We start from the raw sequence: 14,306 nt of genomic DNA, 5'->3' as shown, positions 1-14,306 counted from the left end.
TATTTTGCCACATTTTTTTATCATCCTCTCTCTATATTTTTCTTGAATCTTTTGAAAGCAGCTCGTGTATGTCATGCCCCCTTAACCCCTGACACTTTAGTTTATATTTCCTAATAAACATCATATTTCCTAACATTCTTCTAAGCAACTATAGTACAGTTAGCAAAATCAGAAAATTGGACATTATACTATTTACCATAGTGTACCATGGTATATCAGACTATGCTATTATACTATTTACCATAGTTTACCATGGTATATCAGACTATGCTATAGTCCATAGTCCTGTTTTGTTCATTGTCCTACTCATGTTCTCCATAGTATTTTTACTCTCTACTACAGGGGCTTTATTGCATTTAGTAATCATGTCTCTTTAGGTCCATTAATCTGGGACATCTCCTTACTCTGTCTTTCACAATAGACAAAGTGACATTTCTGAAGAATACAAACCACTTATTTTACAGAATGTTCCCCATTTTTTTTCCTGATATTTATTCACATCCTTGGCCAGAATACATATTTTCATTTGAATATATTCTCCCTTGGACACCTTGTAATTATTCTTTGTTTCTGGGATAGTTTTTGTCATTATTTTCAATTTCCTTCTTGAATTTGCTCAACCCTTGTTTATATACATCCTTGGCCACAATACAAAAACCATGATGCTGTCACCTTCTCAGAGTCTCTCTGCAGACTCAGGATATCCATCTGACCCTCATAAGTGATGCTGGTTTTGGTCACCTGGCCAAGGTGCTGCCTGTTTCTCCACCAGCTACTAATTCCCCCATCCCCCTCACCACCACCACCCACACCCAGCAGTGAATAATATGTCTATTATCCAACTAACGAATGTCTGTTGAAAGACATCTGAAGACCTTGTAAATCTCCTCCTTTTCATCAAACTCCTCCTCCCCTAACCACTTCAGCATCCATTCAGGTGTCTTCTCCAAACACACCTTTACCGCGATGGTTGTAAGATGGCGATCCACTCTTCCCTGAATGTCTATCAGTTGGCATTCTACTCAAAGAGTTCTCCTTTTGTCCATTTATTTATTATCACTGTGTATACCTAGATTTCTACTTTATTCAGTGTTTATTTTGATGCATATATTGTCTTAGATTTAGCCAGTGGGGCCCCTTCAAGGCTCCTATGTCCTTTTAACATTGTGCTCTCTCTCTCCTCTGCTTCTCTCTTTCTCTTTCTCTCTCGCTCTTTCTGCCCTTCCTTACTTTCTAGTACAACAAGATGTTCCAGGATCATTTAATACCCTCTCAACCCCAGTCCTGGAATCAATAATTTCTCCAGTGAACTCTTACAGTGGAGAATGGTATTTAGAAACCAAGATCTGGGTGCAAGGGGTGCTCATTGCTACTGGGATATTATGAATCGGGGCCCTTTAAGTGGACAGATCTAGGAAATATGTATGTATATTTGCTTAAATATGCATACATATGAGCATAGATATGTGTGTGTGTGTGTGTGTGTGTGTGTGTGTGTGTGTGTGTGTGTGTGTGTGTCTATGAAATAATGAGTTCATACTGCTATCTCTAATTCCAAATCTACTCCACAGGAATCTTTCTTGCCTTCTTCCATCCCATACTGTATCTCCCTTCTTCCATAGTAAAAATCCTAGCTCCCCAAAACAACGCATTTCCTGATTTGCTCAATTGCATACTATGCATAAAATAATTTAATTGCTATACCCATAACACTATAAAAAAAAGGGCTTTAAAATTCTTTCCAGTTCTAGGCTGAGAGCACATAGCTGGCATACTTTGTTTAAAGTTATGAATATTGGTTTTTTTAAGCTTTATATTATTCATATATAACATAATTGGATTCAGATATTTCTGTTTGGATTCAGTTTTTACTCCTCTCCCCTCAGCTTTCTTGATTTTATTTTATTTTTTAATATAGAGAACACTATCATGTTTCCAAAATTTAAGCCTGGAAAAACAGTATACTCAGAGAAGCATCAATTCTCCTATCCCTTCTATCTTTCCCTCCCACCCCTTCTAGGTAACTAATTCAATTGTTTTCTGGTTTACCACTATTGTGTATGTGAGTGTGTATGTGTGTTTTGCCAAAATATGCAGATACATGTATCTTTTCTTTTCTTCATGGAGTGTTTTCCAGTGAAAACCAGCAAACCTTCTAGACAAGTTCTAAAAGAGCTATAACACTTACATGTATATTTTCTTCTAGTCCCTTCTTTGTTACAGAAAAAGTGGCAGATGATATATACCGTATTGCAACTTCCTTTTTTCATGTAACAAAATATCCTGGATATTACCCTATATGTATTCACAGATGTCTTCTTTACTTATTATCATTATTTTTTTTGTGGTTTGCCAACAGAATGTTTCGTCGAGCTTTTGATTTTTTACCGGTTTGATGGGAGGATAAATAGTATGTTTGTAGTTTTAATTTACAACTCTATTAAGAGCAAAGTTTAATGTCTTTTCATATGTTTATGGACTCTCTGTAGATCTTTACTATGAATTGTTTGTTTATGCTTTTCCCCATTTTTTATAGGAGATTTGGGGTTTTTCTTTAATGTTTAAGTACTTTATATGTCAGAGATATTACCCTTTTATCTATAATGTTGTGGAAATAATTTCTCCCAACTTGTCATTTGTAGTTTTTTCAAATTGTGATGAAATATACATCACATAAAATTTACCATCATAACCATTTTAAGTGTATAATTCTGTGCCATTAAGTACATTTACCATCCATCTCCAGAATGTTATCATCTCAAACTGAAACTCCGAACTCATAAATAATAATGGGAACTCCTCATTCCTCTCTTCCTCAAGCCCCTGGTGACTGCCATTTTACTTTTTGCCTCTATAATTTTTGTTACTATAGGAAACTCATATAAGTGAAATCATTTGGTATTTGTCTTTTTGTGTCTCAGTCATTTCATCTAGCATATTGTCCTCAAGGTTCATCCATGTTCTGGTATGTGTTAGAATTTTCTTCTTTTTTAGGGCTGAATAATATTCCATTGTATGAATATACCACATTTTGTTTGTCCATTTATCCGTTGATGGACATTTGTGTTGTCTCACCCTTTGGCCACTGTAAATAACACTGCTATGAACATGGATGTACAAATATCCGTTTGAGTCCCTGCTTTCAATTCCTTTATGTATACAACCAGAAATGGAATTGCTGGATCATATAGTAGTTCTAAATTTAATTTTTTGAGGAACCACTATACCATTTTCAGCAGCAGTGCATAAGGTTTCCAATTTCTCTACATCCTCATCAACACTTGTTATTTATTTATTTATTTATTTATTTTTCATACATTTTATAGGCTGGGTGCGGTGGCTCACACCTGTAATCCCAGCACTTTGGGAGGCCGAGGCAGGTGGATCATGAGGTCAGGAGTTCGAGACCAGCCTGGCCAATATGGTGAAACCCTGTCTCTACTAAAAATACAAAAATTAGCTGGGCATGTTGGTACACACCTGTAGGCCCAGCTGCTCAGGAGGCTGAGACAGGAGAATTGCTTGACCCCAGGAGATGGAGGTTGCAGTGAGCCGAGATTGTGCCACTGCACTTTAGCCTCGGCGACAGAGCAAGACTCCATCAAAAAAAAAAAAAAGTTTTATATAATAGCTATCCTAATGGATATGAAGTGATATCTCACTGTGGGTTTTTGTTGTGTGTGTGTTTTTTTTTCCATTATCAACACTGGAGGTACATTACAGTTTGTCCTCATGAATTCTAGTTGTTCTCATGAGATACATTTTGTCCTCATAGTTTTGACTTTGTCTTTGAAATGCCCCATGTCACATCTAGCTATTCTTCTGATTCCCAGGTCTAGAAACTACAGTGACTTCAGACCTGCCCCATGTACAATGGAAAGACTTCCATAACCTGTTTTCTTCTACCTCTAACATTGTCTAAAGTTTAGTCCCTATCATACATCACTTATTCCATCAAACTAATAATGATTTTACTTTGCAGATCAAATCCTAATGATATACAATTGATAAGTGTTTAGGAAGGGAGGTTTTGGGCTATAAATTGTCCCTCTTCATATCATTTAATGCTTTTTGGCCTACTCTACTTTGATATCAGAATCACAGCACCTGCTTTTTCAGAGTTGGGGTTTCCGTTATGCCTACATTTGAAACTCTTTTATTTTAAAGGGTGAACTGAGCCCACTTATAAATTGTTATGACTGATGTGGGTTGGTCTCAGCTGTGTCATATTGTTTCCTATTATAACTAGTGCATCATTGTGCCACACTTACTGTGTTTCCTTCATTATTTGGTATGTATTCTTTGCTATTTTTAGAACTTTTGGGGTTTTGGAATAGGGTTTCCAATATTTGGGAATACATATATTTTGTTTTAGTGATTTTTATTTATATTTTTAATATATTACCCTTAATTCCTATTTTTTGTTTCTAACCTTTTAACATCTGGTCTGTCTGTTTTATATGGTATCCTTTCACTCCTACCTGCTACTGATATTGCAGACAATGATATTATTCTATTTTCCCTTCGCTCTTCCCCTTCTCCTCCAGTTGTCTTTAGTTGCACCTGTTCTAAGTTTATCAGAAAGTATAATGTGTATACACTAGTCTTTCACCTTCTGAATATACAAAATGCTCTCCATTAGTCACTCTGCTGGCTTCCTCAGCTGTCTCTTGGTTGGAGGAAGCTCATTCTCTAAGATTCCTCATGAAAGGCCCATGTGAGTGATGTTCTCTGAATTTTTGTATTCACAAATCACAAGGTCACATCTGTTTGCCTACAACCTTGACACTTGAGGGCTGGGTATAAAAATCACTGCTTGGTACTTTTTTGTGTGTGTGTCATGGAGTCTCACTCTGTCACCCAGGCTGGAGTGCAACGGCATGATCTCAGCTCACTGCAACCTCTGCCTCCCGGGTTCAAACGATTCTTCCACCTCAGCCTCTCGAGTAGCTGCGATTACAGGCACCTGCCGGCTAATTTTCATTTTTTTTTTTAGCGATGGGGTTTCACCACTTTGGCCAGGCTGGTCTTGAACTCCTGACCTCAGGTGATCCACCCACCCCGGCCTCCCAAAGTGCTGGGATTACAGGCATGAGCCACTATGCCCAGCCTGCCTGGCACTTTTGTTCCTTGTTAATGCTCCTCCACTGTTGCCTGGCTTTGCATGTTGCTGTTCAGAAGTCTGATGCCAGCATAAATTTTTCTCTCTATAAGCAATTTGATCTTTTTTGCCTTTAAAATCTAATCGTTTTACTAAAATATATTTAGGAGTTGATAATTCCAGATCATTTCCCAAGGTACATGGAAGTCACTTTTGACATGTACATTTAAATTTTCCCTTATTCCTGGATTATTTTCTGGGGTTATAGTTTTAATATTAATTAGGTTTTATTGTTTAATGTTTGTACTTTAGGGACTCCAGTTAACATGTATTTTGGTCTTTCTTTCCTGGCTTTTATTTTAACCTCTTCTCTCTGAACCTTTTTACTTCTATCTTTATATTATTTTCAATTTCCTGATTGTTTTCTTGCCATTCTTCAGTGTCCTTTAACATATTTTCATTTGAATATATTCTCCCTTGGACACCTTGTAATTATTCTTTGTTTCTGGGATAGTTTTTGTCATTATTTTCAATTTCCTTCTTGAATTTGCTCAACCTTTGTTGCATTTCTTCCTAATTTTTGTCTAGTATGTCTTTAGTTTTTGAAATTTCTTATCCTAGATATATGTGTGTGTGTGTGTATGTGTATACAAATACATGACACTTTGTTCAGTTCGATATGTGGTATTACAATTTTCTTATGCTTCATGGTTTTTATTGTGGGGGTTTTCATCAGCGAAAATGTTATGATTTATTTTTTTATCATCAGAAATGTGATTTCTGTTTTCTTTTTGCAGAATCTTTATATGCAGTTGATTTGATGTTTTTCTGTTACTAGGCATTTTGAGGCAGGGTTCCCAGTTCAAGAGTGTTCTCTTTTATCTGTGTACTGAAATGCAGTTTTTAATAGATAATGTTGGTGTTTGGGGAGGGGACTGGCTGTCTTCTCTTTCATTTCTGCAGGATTTGTAATTTTCCCTTCTGACTTCTTTCTTTCCCTTCATTGTCAGGCCTCTGAAGGACATTATCTTCTTTTCGTATTTATCTGACTTTTTCCCAGAAGCAAGGCTCCTTCAAGGCTCTCACCTCTTGTCCCATTTTCTTTCAAATCTCTTCCCTTGATCAATAAGGCATCTGACCTCTGTTCAGTTTTTAGTTCTTGGTGTTGGACTTTCTATTTATAAAGAGGTGACAACCTTGGACTTCACTTAAGTCCTTGGCAATAGTGGAGGGAGCTCAGTTGGAATTTGATGTCTTTTCTTTCTTCTACTTAAGTAATTTAATGTTCAGTTCATGGCATTCTCTCTAAGTAATGCTGAAGGCTTGTTTGTTTTTGTTTCGTTGAGGATATGGGTAGGGATTTATATCAGGCAGCTGCCATTATCCTCTGACCAAGAAGCTCCTGAAAACATTTAATATATCAAGTTCTAAGTAAAATTTCTGTCTTTCTTAGGAACACTGGAAGCTTTGCGTGTTACAAGGGCATCACCAAGGTTACATAGATTATGTTACAAGACAGATCGTTTTCTTGTATCGTTAAAGATGCTTAATGTGCTTTTTAAAGAAAGCAACGAATGAGAAAGAAAAGATTTTAAACAATATATTATTGCTTTCCTTCTTCCTCATTTTGTTTTTATTGAAAAGAACAACTCTACCATTGATAGCTCTGTCACCCACAGAAAAATGATCTTTTGAAAATTACCTTCTCAGTTCCTACCACCTCAAAACCTCCACATCTGCCTATATAGATAAATAAAATCGATACCAGGGGGTCAGGAATGTTTTGCTGCAAGATTAGTGAGAAAACTGCAGCAAGCAGCAGCAAAGTCGGGTTCAAGCGGGCGGTTTGCACCAAAAACTCAGGTCAGTTGGCCAATAAGAGCAAGCCCGTTAAGGGTCTGAGGTGGCCCCAAAGACCAAGGCTGAAGGGGTGACAGTCTAGGCAGGAAGCGCCGAGGCCACTACCGCCCCCGTAATCGAGAGGCCCCGTGTGCGTGAGCAAGGCTCTGTGCCCACGTGTGCGCGCGCTCCAGTCGGGTCCCGGGGCAGCCACCTGTCACTCACGGGGGAGGGGGCGGCCGGCGGGGGGAGCACGCTGAGGGGCGGGCGGCCGGGGGCGGGGCGGCGCCCAGGCCCTCACGGCGGAGCCCGGCGTGCTGCAGCCATGGAGACGCGGCAGTCCCCTCCCGCGGCCCGCGGCCCGGCCCCCGCAGCCGCCGCCGATTGGTCGCCCTTTGCTCCCTGACCCCCCTCGCCGCCTCCGAGGCCACTGCTTCCTGCTTGGGCGCCGCGCCGCGCCGCCGGCCCGGAGCGGAGCTCGGGCGCCGAGTGCGCGCCGCCGCCGAGCAGTAGCACCGCGCGGGAGGAGGAGCCACCGCCGCGCCCTTCCCCTTCCTCCGCTCCTCCCCCGGCCCCCACCGCGCCCGCGCCCGGCCCAGGCAGCACTCGCGAGCAGCGGCGGCCCCGCCGGCGGCCGAGTTGGGAGAATGCGGCGGCGCTCGCGGATGCTGCTCTGCTTCGCCTTCCTGTGGGTGCTGGGCATCGCCTACTACATGTACTCGGGGGGCGGCTCTGCGCTGGCCGGGGGCGCGGGCGGCGGCGCCGGCAGGAAGGTGAGTGGAGCGCCCTGCCGCGGCCGGGCCCCTGCGCCCACCCCCGACCCTACGCCCCTGTCCCCTGCCCGCTCCGCGCCGCCCCTGCGCTCCTCCGCCCGGACCTCCGCTCGCGCCGCCCGCCCCCGTCCCGGGCCTCCGCGCCGAGTGCCCAGGGCAGAGGTGCACCCGGCCCCTCTGCGCACGCCGGGCTCCGAGAGGGCGGCCCCCGCAGCCTTTCTCACCCCTCTGCCCCCTCTCGTGGACGTTGCCCCTCTCTCTGCTCGTCGTAATTCGAGTCTTGTCCGGCCGCCGGGACCCCCATCGCCTGCGGTTGGAAGTTTAGGGATGGGGGTGTTGGGAAACACAAAGGGGGTGGGGAGGAGAGGAGAGAGAGGCGACCGCCTTTCCAACGCGTCATGTACAGCAGGAGAGAGGAGTCCAAGTTTCTTTTCAGCCCTTTGATACCAGCAGCTGCAAATCCTCGTCCCTTTCCCCCTGTCACTCCGCGGGGCGTGGGTTCCGTGTTTCTGCCACCTTCTTTGCCCTTTACCTTTGGGGAGCAGGGGCGGCCGCTCCCGTGGCAAGTAAAGCCCCAGGGCCCGTGCGAGTCAGGGGCCAGTGCGCCCCTTCCCCCCAAGCGGGGCCAGTCCCGGCCGTCCCCTTGCGGCCCCAGCGTTACCCTCTGCCCAACCCGGCCCCCGGCCCTCCCGCGCGAGCCGGACGTGGCCTCCTGCGCTTGAATTTTCCATCCCCACTCCCCGCTTCAGGGAGAATCCCTCTTCTGTGGATGTGTTTTTAGCATGCTCCAGGGGCCGAGTGATCCGGCTGTGGGGACCGTGTGAGCCGCTCTGCGGTTCTGCGTCCTCGTCCCGCCGCTCCGGACGGCCGGGCCCTGGGCATTCGAGAGGATGGTGAGCGCCGAGAGGAGCCGGGACAGCGCGGTCCTGCGACCGAGCGCCGGCCGGGAGAGTAGGGCGTCGCGCTGTGGGCTGGAACATGCCGGCAGGGGACGTTTGTAGTGTTTTACTGGCTCCTCGGCTTTGAAAGCAGCGTTATCTTTTGCGAATTTCTGTAACTCTCCTTACTGTGACATTTAGTGTCACCGCAAACCCAGAAAATTCTGAGTTAATGGAGGTGGACTACGGGTGGTTGGGTTGGAACAAGAGAGTGGTATCCTGAAACAAGCCAGAGGGAATTAACTAGATGAACAGACTTCAGTTCTGAAGTCAGACCCCTAAATGTCCACGCCGGGGTTTGGTTGCTTCAGAGGTTTTTTTCTTTGCTTCATTCATTCATTCATAGCCGAAGATGTTAGGTGGAATGGGTGCCTTATTTGGTTTCTGGTAAATTACATGGATTTGTTTTATCTAGAAGGGCAGAAATAAAGCCCTCTTTCCACGTGCTGAATCGGCCTAGCTTCTGAGCTGACATTGTACCCTTAGCGCTGTTTTTGTAAAAAATGGTATAGGTAGTATATGTACGCGAAGACTTGGTTTATTCTTGAACAGCAAAGAGCATACAGGCAGCAAAAGCCGTGCAGTCCATTCAGAGATATAATCGTGTAAAACTGGAATGATTTTTAAAACTTTGCTTCCCGGTAAACTGTGCCTTGGCCACTCTGCATAGCCTGGTGTGCTGGTGAGACCTGGCAAAGCTTTCTGCCTTTCATGCAAAGAAAACCAAACACATAAGCCACCCTTGGCGTTTCTCTTTCCTTAGTCTGCCACTTTCATTAGTACACGTGATTAGAAAGAGCAAGCGTGCTTGTTCGCCTCCCGGAGGCTGATTCCTCACTCTGGTGGGCTTCAGTTCCTGGATGGTGTGAGGGGTCTTCCATGCAGAAGTCTTCAGACACTCCTGAAGTGTGTGATTCTTGGTTTGTTTGTTTTTTTAAAGAATTCCTGGTGGCAATATAGAAAGGTACGGAGACCAGGTAGAAAAAGTGGGGGAAATGAACAATTACACATGGATTGGTGATTTGGGATTCTATTCTTTCTGTCAACGAACCATAAAATTTAATCCTAGCCCTTAGAATGCTTTAGTGATTTGTCGGTTGAGGAAGAGGTGTGTAAATGCAATAGCTTTTGAAATTGCAGTGGAAGACTCATTAACTTCGTGTGGTGGACCCTGGGTTAAAGAGAAGCCTTAAGATGGTTTCTGAAGGGGGTAAATAGAGCCCTGCTGTCACGAATGCCTGATCTATAGGAAAATCGTGTAGTCTTCTTTCTTCCCCAATTGTTTCCGTGGATTTAGACACTAGAAGTGTCTCTAAATTTAGTTCATTCTCATATCAAAAAAAAAAAAAAGTGGTTTGTTTGGCTTGTAAAGTATGGACATAAAAAAAGATAGCGGGCCATGCACAGAAAGGCAGAATTTAAAAGCTAGCTATAGTTTTTTAGAGATAAGTGGACCTATATTTTTTCTCTTGCCTCATACTGTTCAAGTCAGGGCTTTCATTCCATATTTAGCCAGTTTCCGCACATCCTGACGTTTTTCATAGGGTACTAGGCTGCAGTATTGGGCTTTAGGGATCGTCTGAGGGGAGTCCAACTAGGATTTCTGCTGCTTCAGCAGCCCAGCCCAGGCTTGTCATTGTGTGCCCTGCCTGTTAAGTAACTCATCACAGAACTGTTATTCTCCACTTGGAAAAACCCAGAGAGCCAGCTCACCTCAGATTGCAGGTTTAGTAAACTAAGTAGGAGGGAGTGCTGAAGACCAGTCTCAGGCACTGCCGCACAACTCAGGACTCAACACCCCGGCTCAGGACATGTATGTTAAAGCAGTTTATGCAAAATATTGTTTAAAATTACATTTCATTTACATTTGTGTCCATACCCCTTCCGCCCATATTTTGCTCTTTCCCCCTAAATTGATGATTTGCACTTCAAGGGTGCTTTTCCTTTGAGCTTCTTAAATGCTTTAAAATTTTAATCACGTTAAGTCTCCCCTGGGCTTTGGTACATTGGCAGTGGATGGAGCCGCAGAAGAGAAGAAGGGATTTCTCTGGAAATGAAGCTGCCTGTGGGTGAAATGTGGCTGTTTAGGGTGGAAAGGGAAGGGTTTTCTCTCTGCTGTAAGAGTGTGTGGAGCCTGAGACCCCTTGCCTGTGTGCCTGCATGCTGGGAGGTAAGGGATAGTGTTAGCTGAGGGACATGATCCGGAGCCCTGGGAGCCTGTCCACTTTGCACAGTAGCATCACCCTTATTCCCTGAGCTGGCACGAGTCCTGTAGCCCTTGCCCGAGAGTCCAAGGGTGGGGGACTTTGGGTGGGATCTTCTAGGAATCATGGGGGGAGGCGGGCAGGTTATTTCTTGGAACAGTGAAGGACCTTGCCGGGCTAGACCATGGTACACATGGAGGGGAACGTTAGGGTGTAAAGTTGGAGAAATTCAGAACTAAATTGTAACGGGCTTCAAATGCCAAGCTGAACCATTTGGGAACTAGTAATGTTTTTGAGCTAGTAGTAGACATTAAAGGGAAATGGCACAAATCCACTTATTGGCATTGAGTGAGACCTAGCTGTTTACCTCTTTGTGCTTAGTGACTTTCACTGATGCATTGAACCTCTCTGACCCTCAGTTTCCTCATCTTTGCAGTGGGAATAATCATTCTTACCTCATGGCCTTGTTTGGAGAGTTAAATACTGCTAGTGGGTGCTGAATAACTGCTATCTCTAAAAGAGGAAAATGAAAAACTAAAAGCCTAAATATCCCCTTGAAAGTGTAGTGAGCCAGGAATCTTAAGTTCACGATAATCCTGATATAATTCTTGATTTCTGGAAAATAGTCGTCTTTCTTTTTTTTTATCCCTCACCCCCACCTCTGAGATTGATCTGACTGATTCGTTTGGGGTTTGGGCTATGAATCTTAAATGCTGTTAGAGACGGACTTTTTGGGAAGTTGTCCAGACACCATGCCAGCTCTCTTGTACCCAATTGTGGTGTCAGAGTGGGGATCTCAGTAGTGGGCAGCCATCAGGAATGTGGGTGGAGGGCGCAGCTTGTCTTGGTGGTTAGGCAGTTGTAGTGTCCACCAGTGGGCCGACGTGTCCCTGAGCGAGGGGTTCCTGTGGTGGGATCCCAGGTTCTGAGCTCCACTGCTCTCCCTCTATAGCCCTGCCCCTCTTGTTAGAAGGGCAGGTCGCTGTGATCCCTGGAAGCATGCGTGACTTGAGGTCGAGCATGGGGCCCTCACGTGGTTTAATGGGTGCCAAAAATCTGTGAGCATCTTGGTGGTTGCGGAGGGGAACACCCATACCACTCCTTGCCACCTATCATCAGTTTGGAGTTTAAAGAAAGTCCACTTGAAATGAGAGTTTGAAGTTGACATAGGGAGGACAGTAGCAGGGAAAACCACTGTATAGCCAGATAATCCGGCAGTGGCACTGTAACATAAACTTCTCTCTTTAAAGAAAATAAAGTTTCCCAATTCTGGAGTGAAGTTGTGGCTGCCTCTGGGTCTGCAAACATAATGGAAACAGATTGTGTGACTGCTGAACAGTGCAAAAGTAATGAGCTCTTCCCTAGACCCTTGAGCAAAAATGAAAAAGCAGCTGCTTTACCCTGCACTGAGTGGGGTCAGCTTGCCCAGGCTCTGTTGGACCTTGGGGTGGCAGACACCTGGGAGGCTGGTGAATTTTTTATGAGTCTTCAGGCCCGCTGTCAGTTTCCCCACCCTAGCTCCTGTTTGGATGAATGATGGGTGAGTGGTTGGTCTCCTGTTTGGAACAGAGGAAGAGGTGGTCAGAAAAATGATGGGAGAGGGGGTGGGGGAGATTGGGTCAGGGAAGACATAATTTCTTCTTGCTACTGCTCATGTTTCTCAGGACTTTGGGGAGAGGGAAGTCAGTTTGGGAAGATACTGATTTTAGTGTCAAAGCAGGCAAGGCCTCTGTCCTGCCTAACTTCTAGCAAGTCCAGAGGCAGTGGGCTTAGTGAAAGGAGGTGTGGTGGGGTGGGGGTGGGGGGGGGGGCGGTGAGGCTGCCTCGGACAGAGACACAGGTGTAAGCAGGAGTCGACTGTGAGGCTCTGGCTGAGATCCCAGGAAGGGAAGCTAGGTATTCCTGGGAAAAGCCTGTGAAGTCTCCTGGAGTGCCCAGCAGAATTCACGTGATGAGAAAACATACAAACCTGGCCAAGTCTACGCTCCCTGTTGGTTTTTGTGCTTTTGTCGTTGTGAAGCCTCTTCTGGAAGCTCTGCATGGGTGATGCTGAGCCATACAAGTCAGTGGATGTCCAGATGGAAACACACTGGCTTAGTCATGCCACTCACATGTAACAGTGAGGCACTTCCATGCTGGTTGTTAAATATGCTCTGCCTTGAGACCCCCTGAGTGCCCTCCAGTTCCTAGCTGCCCTGGTCTTTCCTTGGGATCTCTTTCCCATGTTCGGCAATCAAAGGGTTGAATCCTGCCACTTGAGGGGCCTCTTGGACCCACTTCTGTGCCTGTGCCATAGTGAACATGCTGATTTTCACCCCTGCAAATGTGCCACTTGGATAGAAGGAGGCCTAGCCCCACTTCCATGATGGGAGCAATCCCTTTTCCTTCTGAGTAAGTCTTTGATTCACTGTTACTGTTGAGAGTCCTGGTTCCACCATTGTAATCTTGTGACCTTGCCTCTAGACTGCCTTATGGGTGAGGTGTTTTTAAGGAGGAGGGATGTCTTGGTACTTCCATATGCAAACCCTCCTGAATGGGTCTGGGATAGGCTGGGCCTGGCGGGGAACTCTCCTCTCTGGAGAATTACATTGAATTCATTGATGTGTGCTCACCAGTGATCACTCCTCTCCTTAGAGTGGAACTTGACCTTGTTCTCTTAACAGTGTGAAGATTCCTTCACCTTGGCCCTGTGCTTGATCTTCATCATGAACCCAGTATGGAGTTGGCAGGAAAGCTGTCTTCAGATTACCTGCCCAGTCCAGAAAGCCTCTCCCACCTTTCTCTATTGTAAACCATGGAAATCAAAGGGGCTTAAGACACTAATCCATCTTCCCTGATGGGCCCCCACTTTCTAGGGTTCCCTGCTCTAAGCAGGTGGCTCTTGCCTCCTGCAGCACAGGGTGAAACACTGGCATTTTTGCACTTAGTCGTGTCTACTAGTATGGGCCCCAGAAGCATGGGGTGTTTTATATGGATTAAGTTTCTTAGCATGCTGAAATGTAGATGACAGTGATTCATCAGGGCTGGATTTGGAGATAAACAAAAACTGTCACATAGAGTCTCACTCATAGGCTTACATTTAAAAAGCTTTCCCAGGCTATGAGAATTATATGAGCCCTTTGTCTCACTGAGGCCAGCTGTCACAAAGAAGCAGTTAAGGGCTGGCTGCCTGGGGGCTGGGAAATGGGCCGATCACTCATGGCTCAGCCTGCCCTTGCTGGCTGCTTGCCCTGGTCAACTGTCCCTTCTGCCCCAGCCTTCCAGGAGCTCCCCATGGAACAGAGAGTCTCTCCTAGGCCACTCTGCTGACCACCTGGTCCTGCCCATGGCTGGCAGTTTTCTGTCCCTAACTCTTAGGGAAGAGGAATGGCCAGGAGGGTTGCGGGTAGAGTTACTGAATTTCCAGAGTTCAGGTCAGGACATGGATTTGGGCAGGGACAAGGGTACTTTC

At 45.2% G+C, this 14,306-nt stretch overlaps 1 protein-coding gene and 1 non-coding gene across 2 annotated transcripts in view; one reads left to right on the top strand and one right to left on the bottom strand.

Moving 5' to 3' along the window:
* Window positions 1-2,124: 2,124 nt before the first annotated feature.
* Window positions 2,125-2,186, bottom strand: LOC129023530 (U7 small nuclear RNA). Its single transcript, XR_008496830.1, has one exon. It is a non-coding gene; the product is annotated as a U7 small nuclear RNA (small nuclear RNA).
* A 5,182-nt stretch (window positions 2,187-7,368) lies between these two features.
* Window positions 7,369-14,306, top strand: part of GALNT2 (polypeptide N-acetylgalactosaminyltransferase 2) — a 216,239-nt gene continuing 209,301 nt past the window's right edge. Inside the window, exon 1 of the mRNA XM_054468572.2 lies at window positions 7,369-7,713. Coding sequence (XP_054324547.1) covers window positions 7,588-7,713 — 126 coding nt within the window. The 5' untranslated portion in view covers window positions 7,369-7,587. The remainder of the gene's footprint in view (window positions 7,714-14,306) is intronic.

This window comes from Pongo pygmaeus, chromosome 1, assembly GCF_028885625.2.
Source record: "Pongo pygmaeus isolate AG05252 chromosome 1, NHGRI_mPonPyg2-v2.0_pri, whole genome shotgun sequence".
Lineage (NCBI taxonomy): Eukaryota > Metazoa > Chordata > Mammalia > Primates > Hominidae > Pongo > Pongo pygmaeus.
Note: the sequence above shows the minus strand (reverse complement) of the source record. Positions and strands in the feature narration are given on the sequence as shown.